General features: G+C 49.2%; 1 protein-coding gene and 1 long non-coding RNA gene across 7 annotated transcripts in view; both read left to right on the top strand.

Moving 5' to 3' along the window:
- Positions 1 to 620: 620 nt before the first annotated feature.
- LOC147343897 (uncharacterized) lies at positions 621 to 8,058 on the top strand. Its single transcript, XR_015156395.1, has 2 exons — positions 621 to 924; positions 7,872 to 8,058. It is a non-coding gene; the product is annotated as an uncharacterized LOC147343897 (long non-coding RNA).
- A 2,461-nt stretch (positions 8,059 to 10,519) lies between these two features.
- Positions 10,520 to 15,804, top strand: part of UBE2E1 (ubiquitin conjugating enzyme E2 E1) — a 63,240-nt gene continuing 57,955 nt past the window's right edge. For 3 of the 6 annotated variants that reach the window (XM_086380868.1, XM_086380874.1, XM_086380873.1), the window contains exons 1-3: positions 10,520 to 10,682; positions 11,590 to 11,774; positions 15,333 to 15,383. In XM_086380868.1, coding sequence (XP_086236994.1) covers positions 11,623 to 11,774; positions 15,333 to 15,383 — 203 coding nt within the window. In that variant the 5' untranslated portion in view covers positions 10,520 to 10,682; positions 11,590 to 11,622. The other 3 variants (XM_086380870.1, XM_086380872.1, XM_086380871.1) reach the window with 3 other exon arrangements.

Below are 15,804 nucleotides of genomic sequence, written 5' to 3'. Positions count from 1 at the left end.
CTTCACAGCTCTGGATTCAGGTCCAGAGGTGTTTTTTAAGACACATGAGAAATGGTACGTGTTTCAGCTGCTCCAGAGATGCCTTTGAAGGAAGAAATCTTCGCCTCCTGATGTCACGCAGCAGGAAGGATCCAGTGTCACCCAGGTCTGGACTGTCTCGCTCCCCATGTTTAACTGGAATGAATCACACCTTTCTAGGGAAACTCAGGTTTACAAGATACAGAAGAGATAAAGGGGTCATGTAAACAGTACCACGAGAAAAACAATCAAGCAAATCTAAAACACATTCTGCAAAACAAACTGGCCGAGTCTTTTCGACAAGCCAGTGCTGCGGTTCAGGGAAGGCAGGAGACGTGGGACAGCTGGGCGCGGCTCTGGGTAAAAAGGGACGAAACAAACCCAGAATGTGTGGCCTTGAAGAGGACTTTGAGTTGATCCTAAAGGGAACTCAGAGCATTGAATATGTACAGAATATTTAGACAAAACTAGGGAATTATTGCTAGTTAATAATGAAAGTGAAAGTGGTTCTGTTGCTGCTGCTACTAAGTCGGTCGTTTCAGTCGTGTCCGACTCTGTGTGACCCCAATAGATGGCAGCCCACCAGGCTCCGCTGTCTCTAGGATTCTCCAGGAAAGAACACTGGAGTGGGTGAAAGTGCTTCAGTCAAGTTCAATTCTTTCTGACCCCATGGGCTATACGGTCCATGGAATTCTCCAGGCCAGAATACCGGAGTGGGTAGCCTTTCCCTCCTCCAGGGGATCTTCCCAACCCAGGTCTCCTGCATTGCAGGCGGATTCTTTACCAGCTGAGCCACCAGGGAAGCCCAAGAATACTGGAGTGGGCAGCCTATCCCTTCTGCAGGGGGTCTGAACCGGGATCTCCTGCATCGCAGGCGGATTCTTTACCAGCTGAGCCACTGTAACTGTAAGTGTAACGACGGTATGTGTTTTTTGTTTTGTGTTTTGAAGAAGAAGCAGGTTGAAGAATTTAGGGTAATTCGTCTTGACATCAGTTTACTTTAAACTGTTTTAGTAAATTAAAAGACAAATATTATCAATTCTTCAATGTGGGTGTTGAGGTGAGTGTAGGGGGATCCTTGTGCTATGCTTTCTACTTTTATGAATGTTCCAAATTTTTCATAATAAAAAGGAAACGAATGAAACAGACAAAAAAGGACTTTTCTAGAAAGCAGAAGCTGTGTGTTAAAGATGTTGCAGAGATGGCCTAGTGCCACACGTGACCAGATGTGCACCACTCGGCCACGGCACACACACACAGCTCTGCCTTCCACGCCTTCCACATCACGCATGTTTCATGAGTGCTGGTCGCTCAGCCCTGTCTGACTCTGTGCGACCCCATGGACTGTAACCCGCCAGGCTCCTCTGTCCGTGGGACTCTCCAGGCAAGAAGACTGGAGTGGGTTGCCATTCCCTTCTCCAGGGGATCATCCCAACCCAGGGAAGGTTTCATAAGGAGAGGACTCGAAGTCCCATTTAAAAAACTAAACTAAAACACCCTATACTACTAAGGAAAACCTCTCCAGCCATTCCTATAAAGGGCCAAACCTAAATTATCTGTGTAGCATTTATGTACAATAAATAAACAATGGAATGTATCAATAATATGTGTTTATGATGCAAATATATTGGAGTGCCAATAATTATTTTCTTTAAATAAGAGGATGACAGAAGATTTTGGTAACGATGGATCCATAAATGGGGACAGAACTAAGAAAATCTCCATAGAATTTGAGCTCCCTATTCTGGCTGGGCTCTGCTCTAAGCCATTCGTTTACAAGTTAGAAAGTCTGAGCAGAGTAAATGTATGCACCTCCAAGTTCATAAAATCTTGATCTTACTCTCAAGCCAAGTTCAAGGAAAATCACAAGTTTTCATTTCATTCTCTAGCAGCTTCCAAAAATAACATCTTAAATATATACCTCTTTAGACCAACCACCATCCCAAGGATTTATTTTAAGCTAAGACACAACTGGAACTAAATAAACTCTAAATATCGGAACATAAATCTCAGGCTTAGAAAGGATCCTTCTCGTTTTCCCCTCTGTCGCTGAAGGACACAGCAGTGCCAAGGGGTGACCCAGAGTTGTGAGTAATGAGCTTTTCCACTGTTGAAGGGTTTCTGAATACAAATTTCTATACAATTATATGGAAAGAAAAATCTGTTTTCAAAAAATGTTATGTTCTCAACTCTGTAATATAGTAAAAATTTAGAACTCGAAGAGGACAAATATTCCCCCCAGTTACCCAGTTCTAAATCTCTGTCTTAGAACAGATGGAACCTAAATAGCTTATAGATGGTGCAAAAAACGACCTTTGCAAACCCAAACTGCTGCTGCTGATGGTGTAATTGCTTCTGGGAATCCAGTGTGAGAATCTGACGCAGAGAAGCATGTGAACAGTGAGCGGTTTCACCACCATTTCCCACACTCGTCCACACTGTGATCCACAGGCTGCCCTGAGACACGTCCTTGCGTTTCAAGCATCTATGAAAACCCCAGCTTGCCCACCGCCAGTTTCCTTTCAGACCTCTTGATTTAACACTTTGAAGGGGCCGGACTAACCTGCCATCTACAAAGAAAGAGAATGAATTCCGCCTAAGAGACACAAATCCTCTGGAATGATCCTTCACCTGACAGCTCTCCAAACAACTGAAGCGAAAGCGTCACATACTCGGCTGTTCTGACTCACTCACTGAGAGAGAGGAGCACTTCTGGGCAAACTCGGATGATTTCTGACTTACCTGTTTGTTCAGCCTCTCAGACTCGTGCTACAATGACCCCCACTCAGCAGGTGGCCACGCGGCTCCCTGGATGCGGCCTTGGGCTCGAGCTAGAATGGGGCAGAGGTCCCCACGGCAGTGTCTCCTGGTGACAGGAAGCAACCAAAATAGTGTACGAGTACAGGGTTGGCTGCGTGTGCTTCTAATTTATTAACTCTGGAACAGCCAAAGGAAGTCTGAGATCGCGGGATTAAGTCCTGAAAAATACTAATTAGACCAGAATAATGTGTTAGATTCAACAATGATAGCTCTGGTCATGCCAGGCCCTGGACTAAGCAGTTTATAGACGTTTCTTATTTAACCTTTAAAAAAAAAATCTTACATGGATAAGCAATAAGTTCCCACCGTATAGCACAGGGAGCTATATTCAAGATTCTACAATAAACCATCATGAAAAAGAATATGAAAAAGAATGTATATATCTGAATCACTTTGCTGTGCAGCAGAAAGTAGCCCGTTATAAATCAACCATGCTATTGCTCAGTCGCTCCGGCGGGTCCAACTCTTCGCGACCCCGTGGACTACAGCACACCAGGCTTCCCTGTCCTTCACCATCTCCTGGAGCTTGGTCAAACTCATGTCCATTGAGTTGGTGATGCCATCCAACCATCTCATCCCCTTCTCCTCCTGCCCTGTCATCCTCTTCTCTTCTTGCCCTCAATCTTTCCCAGCATCAGGGTCTTTTCTAATCATCAACTATACTTCTATAAAAAATGAAAAAAAAAAAAAAAGAAATCAGGTTTATTATTCCAGTTTTACTTAGGCAGCAGCAAAAGTTGGGCAGGTTGAAGAACTTTCCAGACGTCACCATCCATCAGAGGGAGTGTGGGCCTGGGAAGAGGCCTGCCTGTTCCTTAACTGTGTTCCTCCCTGGGATGGAGTCGCGGGGAAGGTCGGAGCCACGGGAAAACCTGGCATGGCTGATTTACAATGCTGCGTTTATTGCTGCTGTACAGAACAGTGATTCAGGTGTTCATACATACACATTCCTTTTTTAAGAAATATATTCTTTTCTATGATGGTTTATCGTAGGACTTCCATGGTGGCTCAGAAGGTAAAGTGTCTGCCTGCAATGTGGGAGACCTGGGTTCGATCCCTGGGTCAGGAAGATCCCCTGGAGGAGGAAATGGCAACCCACTCCAGTATTCTTGCCTGGAGAATCCCATGGACAGAGGAGCCTGGTGGGCTACAGTCCATGCGGTCACAACGAGTTGGAGATAACTGAGTGACTAACACACGAATAGGACTTTGAAGATTCTCCGTGCTATCCAGTGGATCTTGTTGTCCATCCATCCTACACTTTAAAACTTCCATCTGCTGACCCCAACTTCCCACTCCATCCCTTTTGGCAACCACAAGTCTGTTCCTAAAGAGACTTTTCAAGGAGACTGAAGTCAGGGATGAGGCAAGGCAAGCTGGGATATTTGCTTCTAGCTTCACAGTCATGTAGGGCCCACATCCATCCCCACTCCACTGTGAGATTACAGATGGTCTTCCATTCCGTGAGTGTAATTCAGGAAGCAAGTGGTGTGTGTGGGCACGCACACGCAGTGGAGAGGTGAGTCTGTGCCTGGCCTGATGTCTGCAGCGGAGGGTCTGTGAAGCGGATGACTCGGCCCAGTCTACAGAGAGCAGTGCCGACCGGCTAGGACAACGGCACACTCAACCCTTGGAGGTTCCCTCTGGCTGCGAGTGTCCCCACGGGCACCCCACGTTTGAGGCGCAGCCATGTGGATGCCACCAGACCCCACAGTCCACTTGAATTCCTTCAAGGGAAAGTTCTGCAGCTAACCAGTCGCCTGACCTTAGAAAACTCATCCAGCATTTCCGGAGGGTGGCTAGGCGTCATTTCAGGCCTCACCTTGGGGCCACGCGTGCTTTCCTGGGAAAAGCAACACAGACCCCACATGTCCCTTATTGAGAGTTGGATGGCGTCATCCCACACCTGTGAACCATGGGCCACTGGAGGAGGTGGGAGAAGGGAAAGAGGACACTATCAACGCCAAGGATGATGTCCATCCCCTGCCGTCTATGACTGTGTCAGTTCAGTTCAGTCGCTAGTCATGTCTAACTCTTTGCGACCCCATGGACTGCAGCACACCAGGCCTTCCTGTCCATCACCAACTCCTGGAGTTTACTCAGACTCATGTCCATCGAGTCGGTGATGCCATCCAGCCACCTCATCCTCTGTCGTCCCCTTCTCCTATGGCTGTGTATTGCATGCCTACTAAGTGCCAAGCACTGTTCTAGAATACTTCTAAGCAGACGTGTTCTCGGCTATCGCGGGCTTTAAATTCCCAGAGCTTCGGCATTAAACGTGATTAATTAAAATGAGTGCAGAGAATTAGGACTCAGGAGCAGCTTCCCTAAGCCCAGGCTCCCCCAGTGGCTTCCTCATGGTTTGCAGACTTTTTCCTCTTTTTCCTGGCTTTCCTATCAAACTAATCTTCTTAAGACACCCCTTAGGCTAAAATGCCTCTAGTGTCTTTCTCTTGTACTTTGATCCTGTAGTGAAGTCCGGGCTTCTCAGCTCACCTTGGCCGCTGCTGCTAAGTCGCTTCAGTTGTGTCTGACTCTGTGTGACCCCATAGACGGCAGCCCACCAGGCTCCCCCGTCCCTGGGATTCTCCAGGCAAGAACACTGGAGTGGGCTGCCATTTCCTTCTCCAATGCATGAAAGTGACAAGTGAAAGTGAAGTCGCTCAGTCGTGTCCGACTCTTCGCGACCCCGTGGACTGCAGCCCACCCGGCTCCTCGTCCGTGCTCACCGTGGAGCCCTCTGCAAAAGCCAGGGGACTTCTTTTCACCCTTCCAGCCACCACTCACTTCTTTTGAACAAATTTGTCTACTCGTGGTCTCTCCTGTAACTTCCGGAGTTTTTCTGCCTCTATATATTGTTTTTGTTATTTAAAGATATAGCGGTTTGATTTTTACAATGTACTGAAAGAAGGCACGGGCTTCTCAGGTGGCTCAGTGGTAAAGATTCCGCCTGCCAAAGCAGGAGCCTGGGGTTTGATCCCTCGGTCGGGAAGATCCTCTAGAGGAGGAAATGGCAACCCCCTCCAGTGTCCTTGCCTGGAGAAAGAACCCCAGGAGCAGAAGAGCCTGGCGAGCTACAGTCCAAGGTATCCCAAAGAGGCAACGCAACCGAAGCACACAGAGAACGCCTCTCAGACTTCATTTCTGCCACGACACCGGGCGCTGTGCTCAGCACACACAGGCAGTTAATACGTATTTGCTGTTTGACTAATTTGGGGCTGAGACTTGAGTCCTGTCTGCTGCAAAGACAGAACTCATCAAGTAGGCTTAGCAAGTTCACATTGGTATCTTTGCTGCCAACTGCTTCTGGGCCTTGCAGTTACTGAGGTAACTTTTGGATTCAAAAGTGGATCCTTGACTTGAGATTTGCCACACCAGGGAATGGAGGGGGAGTTGATCTTTTTAAAAAAGTTTCACAATAGCTACTTAAGAGCGTGAAATAAAAAACAATTTTCCCGTACTCTTTCATCCCTCCAAATTTCAGGAAACTGAAAATGTGTTCCGTTCAAGAAAAGGTTTCAGAAACTAATGGACCAACCTGCTCAAGCTGCAATCCAGTATGTTCAAATACAGCGTGTCCTTATGTTATCAACGTGTAGGAGGCTGAAAGCTAGTGTGTTTAGAGAACAGGCTCCTCAGAGGAGATGCTAAATTATAAACGGGGAAGAATGCTTCCATACTAAGTGCCAGTCATTTGTCGACATCAAACCCACCTTTTTGCTGTTGCCTGAGAAACCTTTCAACTCTTATCAAATCTTGGTAAATTTTGAAAATCACATGGTTGTTCAATGCCTCCATGTGGTAGAAAAAATAATTTAGCTCTGTCCTAGCTTTGTGATAGCAACCTTCAGGACCAATAGAGTCCTTCAAAGGAATTAGTGTTTTTTTTGGGGAAAAAAAAAAAAAAAGCCTGTGGAAAAGACAACCCAAATTGAAGATAAAAACCCCAGATCTCATTAGGCCTCATGGAATTGATCTTCTTTGCAAACCTTCTTTATCCTTCTATATAAGGAATGACTTTTTCAAGCAAAGGAGCAACATAAAATAAAACAAGTTGAATGAAATCTGCAGTGAGTCCATCTTTTCGGAAAACCTTTAAAGAAATTCTTTTTACGTTCCCAACATAAGAGCTTTTTCCTTTTGACCAAAAAAAAAAAAAAAAAAAGGAAGTCTTTGTATCAAGTCATAAGGTAGCTTTAAAAAGTCATAGTAATAAACGTTAATTTGTTTGACAGTTCTTTGGATGTGACGTTGGCCAAAGAGAACGATCAGCTTCATGAAATATTTGAAGGTCCGTGCAAGCAACAAACCGAAAACAGGAGTACTCGAAAGTTCGATGGGGTCTCTTTCTTTTGAATCAACTATGTCGTTTCACCTCCTGGGGATCAGTCAGTACATTGAACTTCAAGTGCTTCTATTTAAAGATAATTGATACTCTAAAGATGGCTTGAGGAAGAGAATTTGGCTTGAGAAAGAGAATTGGATCATTTTGAGAATCAGAAAGAGGCATTACTAAACTGGAGCCCAATTTTTCAAAGCCCAGGGATGGCCGAGGGCTGCACCACGCGGGCCTTTTGGCTGAATGCATCTTTTAAATGTAGATTGAGCCTTCTTATCAAAGCAGCCACTGTATACATGTGCATTTGCCTGCCCTTGACTTTCAGAGTTGGGGGGAGGGGTGGAGGGAGATTTTCCTGGCACACCCTTTGGTTTCTTCAGGATAATATAGCATGACAATGTAGTACCTACTTAAAATATGCCAATCAATATCAAATAAAGACATAATAAGGATTATTCTCAGAGTGGGGAGCAGGGAACTTCAATAGTGATCATTAATTGGTTCAAGTACAACACATGTTATAAATTCAGCGATTCCCTTCACTTGCTTCCATTTTTTTCCACTTTCCCAACTATGCTGATTGTTTATGTTCTTTAAAATATTATCAAAGTTCTTTACATATTGAATATATTTAATATGTTGTTCTTTAACATAATTGAGACTCTCCCTTCTTCCCCCTACCAAACATTGCCAGAAGAAACAAAATCATCTCCAGACACCATGGACCACAGCCGTAATTCTGCCACAGACTTTCTGCTTGACCTTGGATAAGACACTGGGTTTCTTGGCCTGAATTTCTTCATCTGCAACATGAGGAGTTTGAACTCAAAGATATTATATCTTAGGCCCCATTTGGTAAATAAAATCCTCTGACTCCCCCACTCTTATCTTTCTCCTGAGGAGGTCTCTTATACTATCGTCAATTCCGAGTCATAAAGACCCCGTGTCCTGACAAAATTCCTGAGAAGTAGGATCAGGGTGGGATTATGAATACTTTACTTTAAGCAACAGTTAACAAACCATCTAATTATAGATACATATTTGTTCTTTCTTACAACTCACCGGTCAGTACGGCACAGGTATGGCCCTTCATAGATGAGGAAAGGGAGGCTTAGAGAGGTCAATTTGGCTCCTTAGGCCTTGCAGCTAATAAGCAGAAGAGCTAGATGGTTATAAATGAATTATTATTATTTTTTTATGACAGAGACAACTGTTGATTTAAAATAATCTGACATAAAGAATAGTCTTCCGAGAGCAGCAGATTCTTTTCTTAACATTTTGAGGTTTGTATTCCCCCCTCGGCAGGCAGGTCATTCCTGAACCATAAAGCGCTAATCAGGGTTAGAGATAAGAAAGACTAGGACACAAATGCGAGCTAGTGTCCCTCCGGACTGGTGGTTGGGAAGGCACTCCCCTACAGAGGAGGGGCCCTTCCATGTCATGATTTATTTCCCCAGGGACCAGTCTAATTCAAGCATCAACGAAACACAAAATACCATGTTCGGTTTTTTAAAAAATATATTATTATAGTTAGTCTCCAAACACACGATTTACGCAAACCAAAATTAAAGAAAAAATTCAGCTACCATCCTAGTCATATGAGCAAATCAAACCTTTTATTTTCCTGCATTCTTCACTGGTTGTATTCACACAGTTCAGTTCAGCCGCTCAGTCGTGTCTGACTGCGACCCCGTGGACTACAGAAGGCCAGGCTTCCACGTCCATTACCAAAACTCTCGGAATTGCTCAAACACATGTCCATCGAGTCGATGACACTGACAGTGTGAACATGTATTTTAAATAATCAGGAACCCACATTTTAGTTAAGAGGAAGCCTCAATTTTAATAACTGTCTTCATATTATTTTTTTCATCCCTACTGAGTTCATGTTTGTTTACTGTTTTCCCTTAAATTTATATCTTTTACATCCAAAGTACATGTATATGGCCTGGTTTTAAGCAGATTCTTTTGGATTGTTTTCGTATAACATACAACAGAGAATGTTATTCTTATATGCTCTACCAGGACTCCTGAAATCAGACAGACATGTGGGATCTTTTCAAAATTTCTAAGCATCTGAGTGACTAAGGGATTGCTCTGTCTGGAGATAGGAGGCTGAAATGATGCCCTATATATATTTTCTTTCTCAGCTTTTAGACCCCTTGATACCATGACAATTCTTGGTAGGTACATGTTTCCTGGTACCTCACAATTACTTTATGAGTCGTAGTAAAGTTGGAGTTTCATGTTGAGGGCTAGGAGGGGTTTAGGTGGGTGGTAAGCATGCTTGTTTTCCTGGTTAGTGGATATGCCATGGGCTTTATAAACTGTGTTGTACTGTGGTAACTGAAGCCACACTGTTGCCATGGAAAAGGATGGCAATTTGAATGAGATAATTTAGAGTGGCCCATGGAAATCTGTCTGGACAGTCGCTTAATGTACTACACCTAGTACGTGTAACCTCATACGTATTTCTTCAATTTCCTTCAATTGAGATGAGGAATAAATGAGAAACATAACTGTAATTTGATGGTTAAAAAAAATTAATCTTGGTAAGAATACTAAATGAACAATTCAGAATTAGAGCGACTTTTATAAAAATAGTATGATTATTTGAATGGCATTTGTATTGTAGCTGAAGAATGTACAGCGGTCCCCCAAACTTTTAATCTAAATTCTGACACCAAAAATTCTAAATCCAGTCTAATGTAGTACAGAGTTTATTCCCATTGATTTCTCATATTCATGAGACTGTCGCACGTTGGTTGGTTTTACCTGTAACGAAATCCTTTGTATCACTTTTAGAAAACACCACCTCTGTCTATAAAAATGACTGGAAATATTTAACATTGTAAAATAGCACGTGTCTGGGCAGAAAAGTCCCGTTTCTCACAGGGGAGCCTGCACCGACCTCTGCTCCTAGCAGGTAAACCGTCAGAGGGAGAAGCCAGGTCAGCCCACAAAAAAGCCTGTCGTGGGGCTCCTCATTTCCCCTTAGGCTGATCACTTTTTAGGAGCAGTTCCCGGGGGCATTCTCTCGTCCAAAGTCCTGGCTACCGGATCACTTTTTTTAAACCAGTCGGCCACCCTCGAGTCCCCTTGGCAAAAGCCCCTTGGGAGAGGACTTCCTCAGGTCACCTCCCAACTCCCGGCAGTTCTCTGCACCCCCACCCCCTCCCAGCGCGGGCGGGGGCGGGGTCCCCAGGCCACGCGAGACCTCGGCCCCCGGCTCGGCGCCCGAGGTGCTGAGGTGCGCGGTGTGGGGGAGGGGCGCGGGGCGGGGCCTGCGCGGGCGGGGGCGGGGCCTGCGCGGGGCGGGGCCTGCGCGGGGCGGGGCGGGGCGCGGGCGAGCGTGTGTGGCGGGGGAAGCCATTGCCTGTTTAATAGTTGCTGCTGCTGCACTTCCGCTTCTCTCCCGGCGAGAGAGAGACACGAGTGGCCAGGCCCAGCCGCAGCCGCAGCAGCAGCCGCCGCGGCGGCACGGAGCAGCCAGACACAAAGAGAGGTACGGGGATCCCCCCCGCCGCCCGCCGGCCCCCGGCTGCGCCGCCGGGCCTCGGGGCCGCCCCTCGCCGCCCGGGCGGCCGCTGGGCGCGGGGCCGGGACTGGGGGGCGGCGGGGGGCCGGGCCCGCCCGCGGGGGGATGGGCGGGGACCCCGGGCCGCGTGGGGCGCGGGGGCCGCCCGCGGCGGGGGTCGTGGGGGCCGCCGGGGCTCGAACTGTCAGCGCGGCCCCGGGAGCCCCCCGTGGCCGCCAAGGCCCGCGGAGGGGGAGGGGAGGGGCGCCCCGTGCCCCCGGGGCGGGGGCCCGCGTGGCTACTAGCCCCCCGGGGCGGCCGCGCTCATTGTTACCCCTCCGCCGGGGAGGCCCCGCACCCCTACCCCGGCGGCGCCCGCGCGAGTGCTGGGATCCCCGCCCGGCCGCGCCCCCGGGGGCCGGCCCGGGGCTGGGTGGGGGGCCCGGCCTCGGCGCCCCCGCCCGCCGCCCGCCACCCCCACCCACCGGCGCCCGCTCCCCGCCCCCCGCCCCCGTCCCCCCTTTCGGCTTCCTCCCTCGCCCCTCCCCGGCCTCCCCGCCCCGCCACCTCGCCGAACTCCGCTCCCGGCCCCCGCGACCCCCGGGGGCCGCTGCACACCGCTCGAGGCCGGCGGGCCCGGCCCCCGCCCGGAGGGGAGCCTCGGGGGCGGCGGAGGGGCGGCGCGCCGCGCTCCCGGCCGGTCCCCGCCGCGGCCCCCACTCGGGGCCGGGAATACAGACAAACAGCCCGCGTCCGACTCGCGGAGGCCGTGATGGGCCTGGAGACTCGGGAAAGCGCGTGGAGGGCGGGGGGCGGCCGGGGCCCGAGCCCTCCTGACAGCGCCCGAGTTCCGTGTCTACACCGGCCTTTCTATTTTGTCTCCCTCCCCCTGCAGGGGCTGTTTGCGGGGTGGGGCGGGGGGTTCGCTATGTCGGATGACGATTCGAGGGCCAGCACCAGCTCCTCCTCGTCTTCGTCCTCCAACCAGCAAACTGAGAAAGAAGCAAACACCCCCAAGAAGAAGGAGAGCAAAGTCAGCATGAGCAAAAACTCCAAACTACTCTCCACCAGCGCCAAGAGGTACCGAACCCCACCCCCGCCCCCCAAATCAGGCTTCCTATTGCCCGCACGGCCTCCGGCTGCATTGGGTCCGCCTCCAGTGAGGGTAGCTTACTCGCTCCTCAGGGCTTATGTGTTCATAAAAAGGGAAAAAAGGACCTTGAAAGCCCGAATTATTTCTCTGTTGCTGCTTCTGTTTTTTCTTCTGATCATTGTCTCCATGCAGCTGTTGTGGCTTGCCTTCCCCATATCTTGCTGCAGTTTGTAAGAATCCGCATGAGTGTTGCTAGTGACCTCCAAATCTGATTTCAAATTATTTGTCCTGTTAATCACTAATCTGTGACCCTCCCCAAGACTGTCATCCCACTTAATTACTAATACCTGCCCGGACAGCTCTATCACTGCGATTTCTATCACCGTCTTACTTCCTTCTCACCTGTTGCACATAGGATCTTTCTTTGAATAGTGCTTTCTTCACAAATTGCATAAGGAATAACTAACTCACATTAGCAGAGTAAAAAATTTAATAGATGGAAATGGATGTTTTCAAATGGGATTTAAAGAGGTTTTTCTGATTTAGAGAGTTGAGGCAAATTAATAAACCAATAAATGATGTAAATTAGTTATTCCAGGCTGTTTTGGGGATTCTTTGTTCTTTTTGAGAACCTCCACTTAAATTTCAGGGACGCTCAAATTTTTTTTTCATGCTATTTTCTTTTATGCTATAAACAAAACAAAAACACTTTTGTCAACACAAGTTGAATTCACGCAGTAGCTCTTTTTCTTTTTTCTCTCCCTCTTATGTCTCTGATAGAAGTTGCTTTTAACCTCCATCATCCTTCAGTAGTATCCTCTGATCCTCACAAGCCTTAGTCTACAGCAGATTCCTTGGAGCCCCCTTTCCTTTTCATAAATCCTGCTGTCCGGTGTACAGTCATTAAACTTTAAAGTGGCAAACCAGGAAGATAGTAAGGAATCGAAATGGTAGCTTAGATAAAGATGTCTGTCTTAAAAGAACGTAAAAAAAAGAAAAGGAGGCTTTAGGTTTCTCCACTGAGTAGTGAGCCAGAACTTTGAGTTAGGAAGTTTGTCCTGTCATTTTCCCTGACTTGAAATTTGGAAAGTTGATGAAATGCTTTGGTGACCAAAGCACAGGAGACGAAGAAAAGGCTCTGGCTGCTGTAAACAGTGTAGACGTGTAGAGTTAAGTGGCAAGGTGCCTTGGCAAGATTCTCATTTCAGAGAGGTCGTTTGATCGCATCTCAGCTTCCCAGGAGTCCTGAGCGGCCCTCTGCGGTCAGCCCTGTGCTGGTTCTCCCCGAGCCTGGCGTCTCCCCTGCCCACTTTGGATGGAGCCGTCTCTTTATTCCCCCTCCCTTTCTCTGGGCTCTCTGATCCAAGCTGGGGGCAGCTTTTGGCCCGATCTAAGGCAGAATATTTGTGTTAGTTCACTAGCATTTTTATATTTTGCTGGATTACCCTAGTGTACAGGAATATATTTGGGGATAAAGGCACAGGTGTCAAATATAAAATTGTCTGCTTTATGTAGGCAAATTAGAGACGGTTTTTTTTTCTTCATTAGACACAATTTGTCTATTTATGCTAAGGAAGTTAAAAACTCATTTGGAAATGCCTGGGAAAGAGATGGTAGGTGTAAAATAAATGAAAGGCGGGAAGCTTCCAACAGTAATTTTATCAGGTTAACATCAGCTTTAGCTCCCTGGGAATCTTGCTGAAGGAGTGGCTGTTACCATAAAGCAGAGCTGTGGTTAATAGTAAAGGTGAAAAAACAGGGGGCCTCGTATCCATGAAAGAACAAGGGGAAAAGGGAGGTTGCTGGGACCCTGTAGATGCTGCTCGGGGAAATTGACCTGGAAGGTGGGAATAGAATTGGGGCGGGCACATATACTAGGAGATGGGAAGAAAGACAAGCCTGAGTTGGCCGACAGGAGGTTACTTAACTGCCCATTAGAAGGAAACCACTTGTTGGTTTTTAGTCCACAGCTGAAGGGAAAGCCCCCACTGCAGGTGGACTGGATAAGAAATACTCTGTGGAACATGTGTGGATTACTCTTACAAATCTTTTCCCAGTATTCTGGAAGTAGTGTGAATGTTTGCTGTAGAAGTGAAGTCGATAAAGCTGTCTGGTATTATCTTTTTTAGGTGTTAAAGAAACAGCTCCCTTTTCAGTGAATGTTTTATCAGAGAGATTGGATTGACAAGGAGGATTTATGCCAGTTGTGCTTAGAGGGAGGTGATTTTGCCCCTGTACATAGGCCTTAACATACACAGCCATTCTGGTAGATGCAGGTAAAGAATCGGGAAGCCCACGATCCAAACTGCCTGACATACAATAATGAGTCAGACACCGGGGATGCCAAGGCCCCAGAGCTGATAGGATGATCGCAAAAGAATTGACAAAAGAATTGAGCAGGACGCAGATAAGTAGATACCAGAGATAGCAAAGCCCTTTCACGACGACAAGAAATGTCCTCCAATTGGAAAGTTTAAGGAACTTCCCTAATCACCACCCCAATCCGAAGTAAATTTCTCTTGACTTATAAATGAAAAAAAACTGCTTTCATAAAACCTTTTGCAATCGGAGCTAGCTAGTCCTGTCATCCTACCCTCAGAAAACCTTTGGGAAGAGAAGAGCATCCATTGGGATTGATTGCTTTTAGACTGTGTGTATGTTTTGTACTCCTGTACTGCCTATGTGGGGTTTTTAAATTGTAGCACAGCCCTTTAGGGCTTGATTCGATAGGGTCAGGAAAGGTGATAAAGACACCAGGCTGGGTCTGGAAGGTGGCGGAGGCTTCATGGCCGCAAACTTTGGTCTGAACTGATGCTCTGGGCACCTAGGTAGGCCCAAGACAAAGGCCGGGCCGGCGTGAAGGCCGGGCGGCGTCGGCCCGGGGCGGGGGATGGGCTCCGTGCAGTGGCGGGGCGCTGCGGGGACGAGAGCTCGCGGGTGTGTGTGTGTGTGGGGGTCCCGGGTTCAGAGCCCGTGCGGGGTGCGGGCCGGGGCTGCCGGGAAGTGCGGGGGCCGCCGGGGTGTGCGGGCCAGCGGGGCCCGGCGGCCGGTGCACCTTGCGGGCCGCGGGCGGGGTGTCCGGGCGGGGGCGGGGGCGGGGGCGGGCCTCCGGGGTCCCCGGCCGGGCCGCGGCTTCGTGGGTCGCGGCTTCGTGCGCCGCGGGCGGGGCCCTCCCGGGGGCGCCGCGCGGCCTGCGCCGCCCCCCCCGCCCGACGGTCAGGCGGCAGGGCGGTCAGCGCCCGCGGGACCGCGCGGGGAGCGGCCATGTTGGCTGCGTCCTGGGGACGCGGGCGGCCTGAGGGGGGCGCCGTGCGGGGCGGGGGAGCCGCGGGGCGGCTGGCGGGCGGGCTGCGCTCCGCGCGGTCCGCTGCGGGTCGGGAAACCGGCCGCGGGCGAGGCGCTCCGGAAGGGTCGCGGCGGCGACGGCGCCGAGCGGAGCCGAGGGGCGGTGCGCGAGGCGGGCCTCGAACCCGGGCGGGGGTTGTCAGCCCTGCGCGCGGCCACCCTGACGCGCTGTCTTTCTCTCCCCTCGCCTCCCGATCCAGGATTCAGAAGGAGCTGGCGGACATCACTCTAGACCCTCCGCCCAACTGCAGGTGAGCGCCTGTCCCCTGGTCCCCCTTCTGAACTGTAGAAGTCTCCTCTTCTCCTTGTTTCGAAGTTTTGCTTTTGTTCATTGGCCGGTGATTGTCGGGCGCTGACCCCGAGCTCACGCTGGAATCCGGCCTGGGCGGAGGCTCCGCCGAGTGAGGGGACGCCTGTCCGCGTGCTTCTGGGACACCCCCTCAGGGCTCCCGAGGGTGCTGTGGGACCCAGACGCTTAGGGACATTTCAGTTCAGAAAACTGCCGTCTTTGTTCTTCAAGTTAATGCAGCGGTAACACTGCATCTTCACAAGTTACGTTGTGTGCATTTTTGTGTTGGACTTTGGGCTGACCGATTCAGGATGTAGTTTGTGGCTTTGATAAAGACGTTTTTACTTTATTTTATAGATTTTAACTCTTCCGTAGAGATGTTT

The sequence above is a fragment of the Bos grunniens genome, chromosome 27, assembly GCF_055505025.1.
Source record: "Bos grunniens cultivar Pamir isolate PY7600 chromosome 27, Bosgru_T2T1.0, whole genome shotgun sequence".
In the NCBI taxonomy this organism is placed as follows: domain Eukaryota; kingdom Metazoa; phylum Chordata; class Mammalia; order Artiodactyla; family Bovidae; genus Bos; species Bos grunniens.
This window is presented reverse-complemented; position numbering and strand designations above follow the sequence as displayed.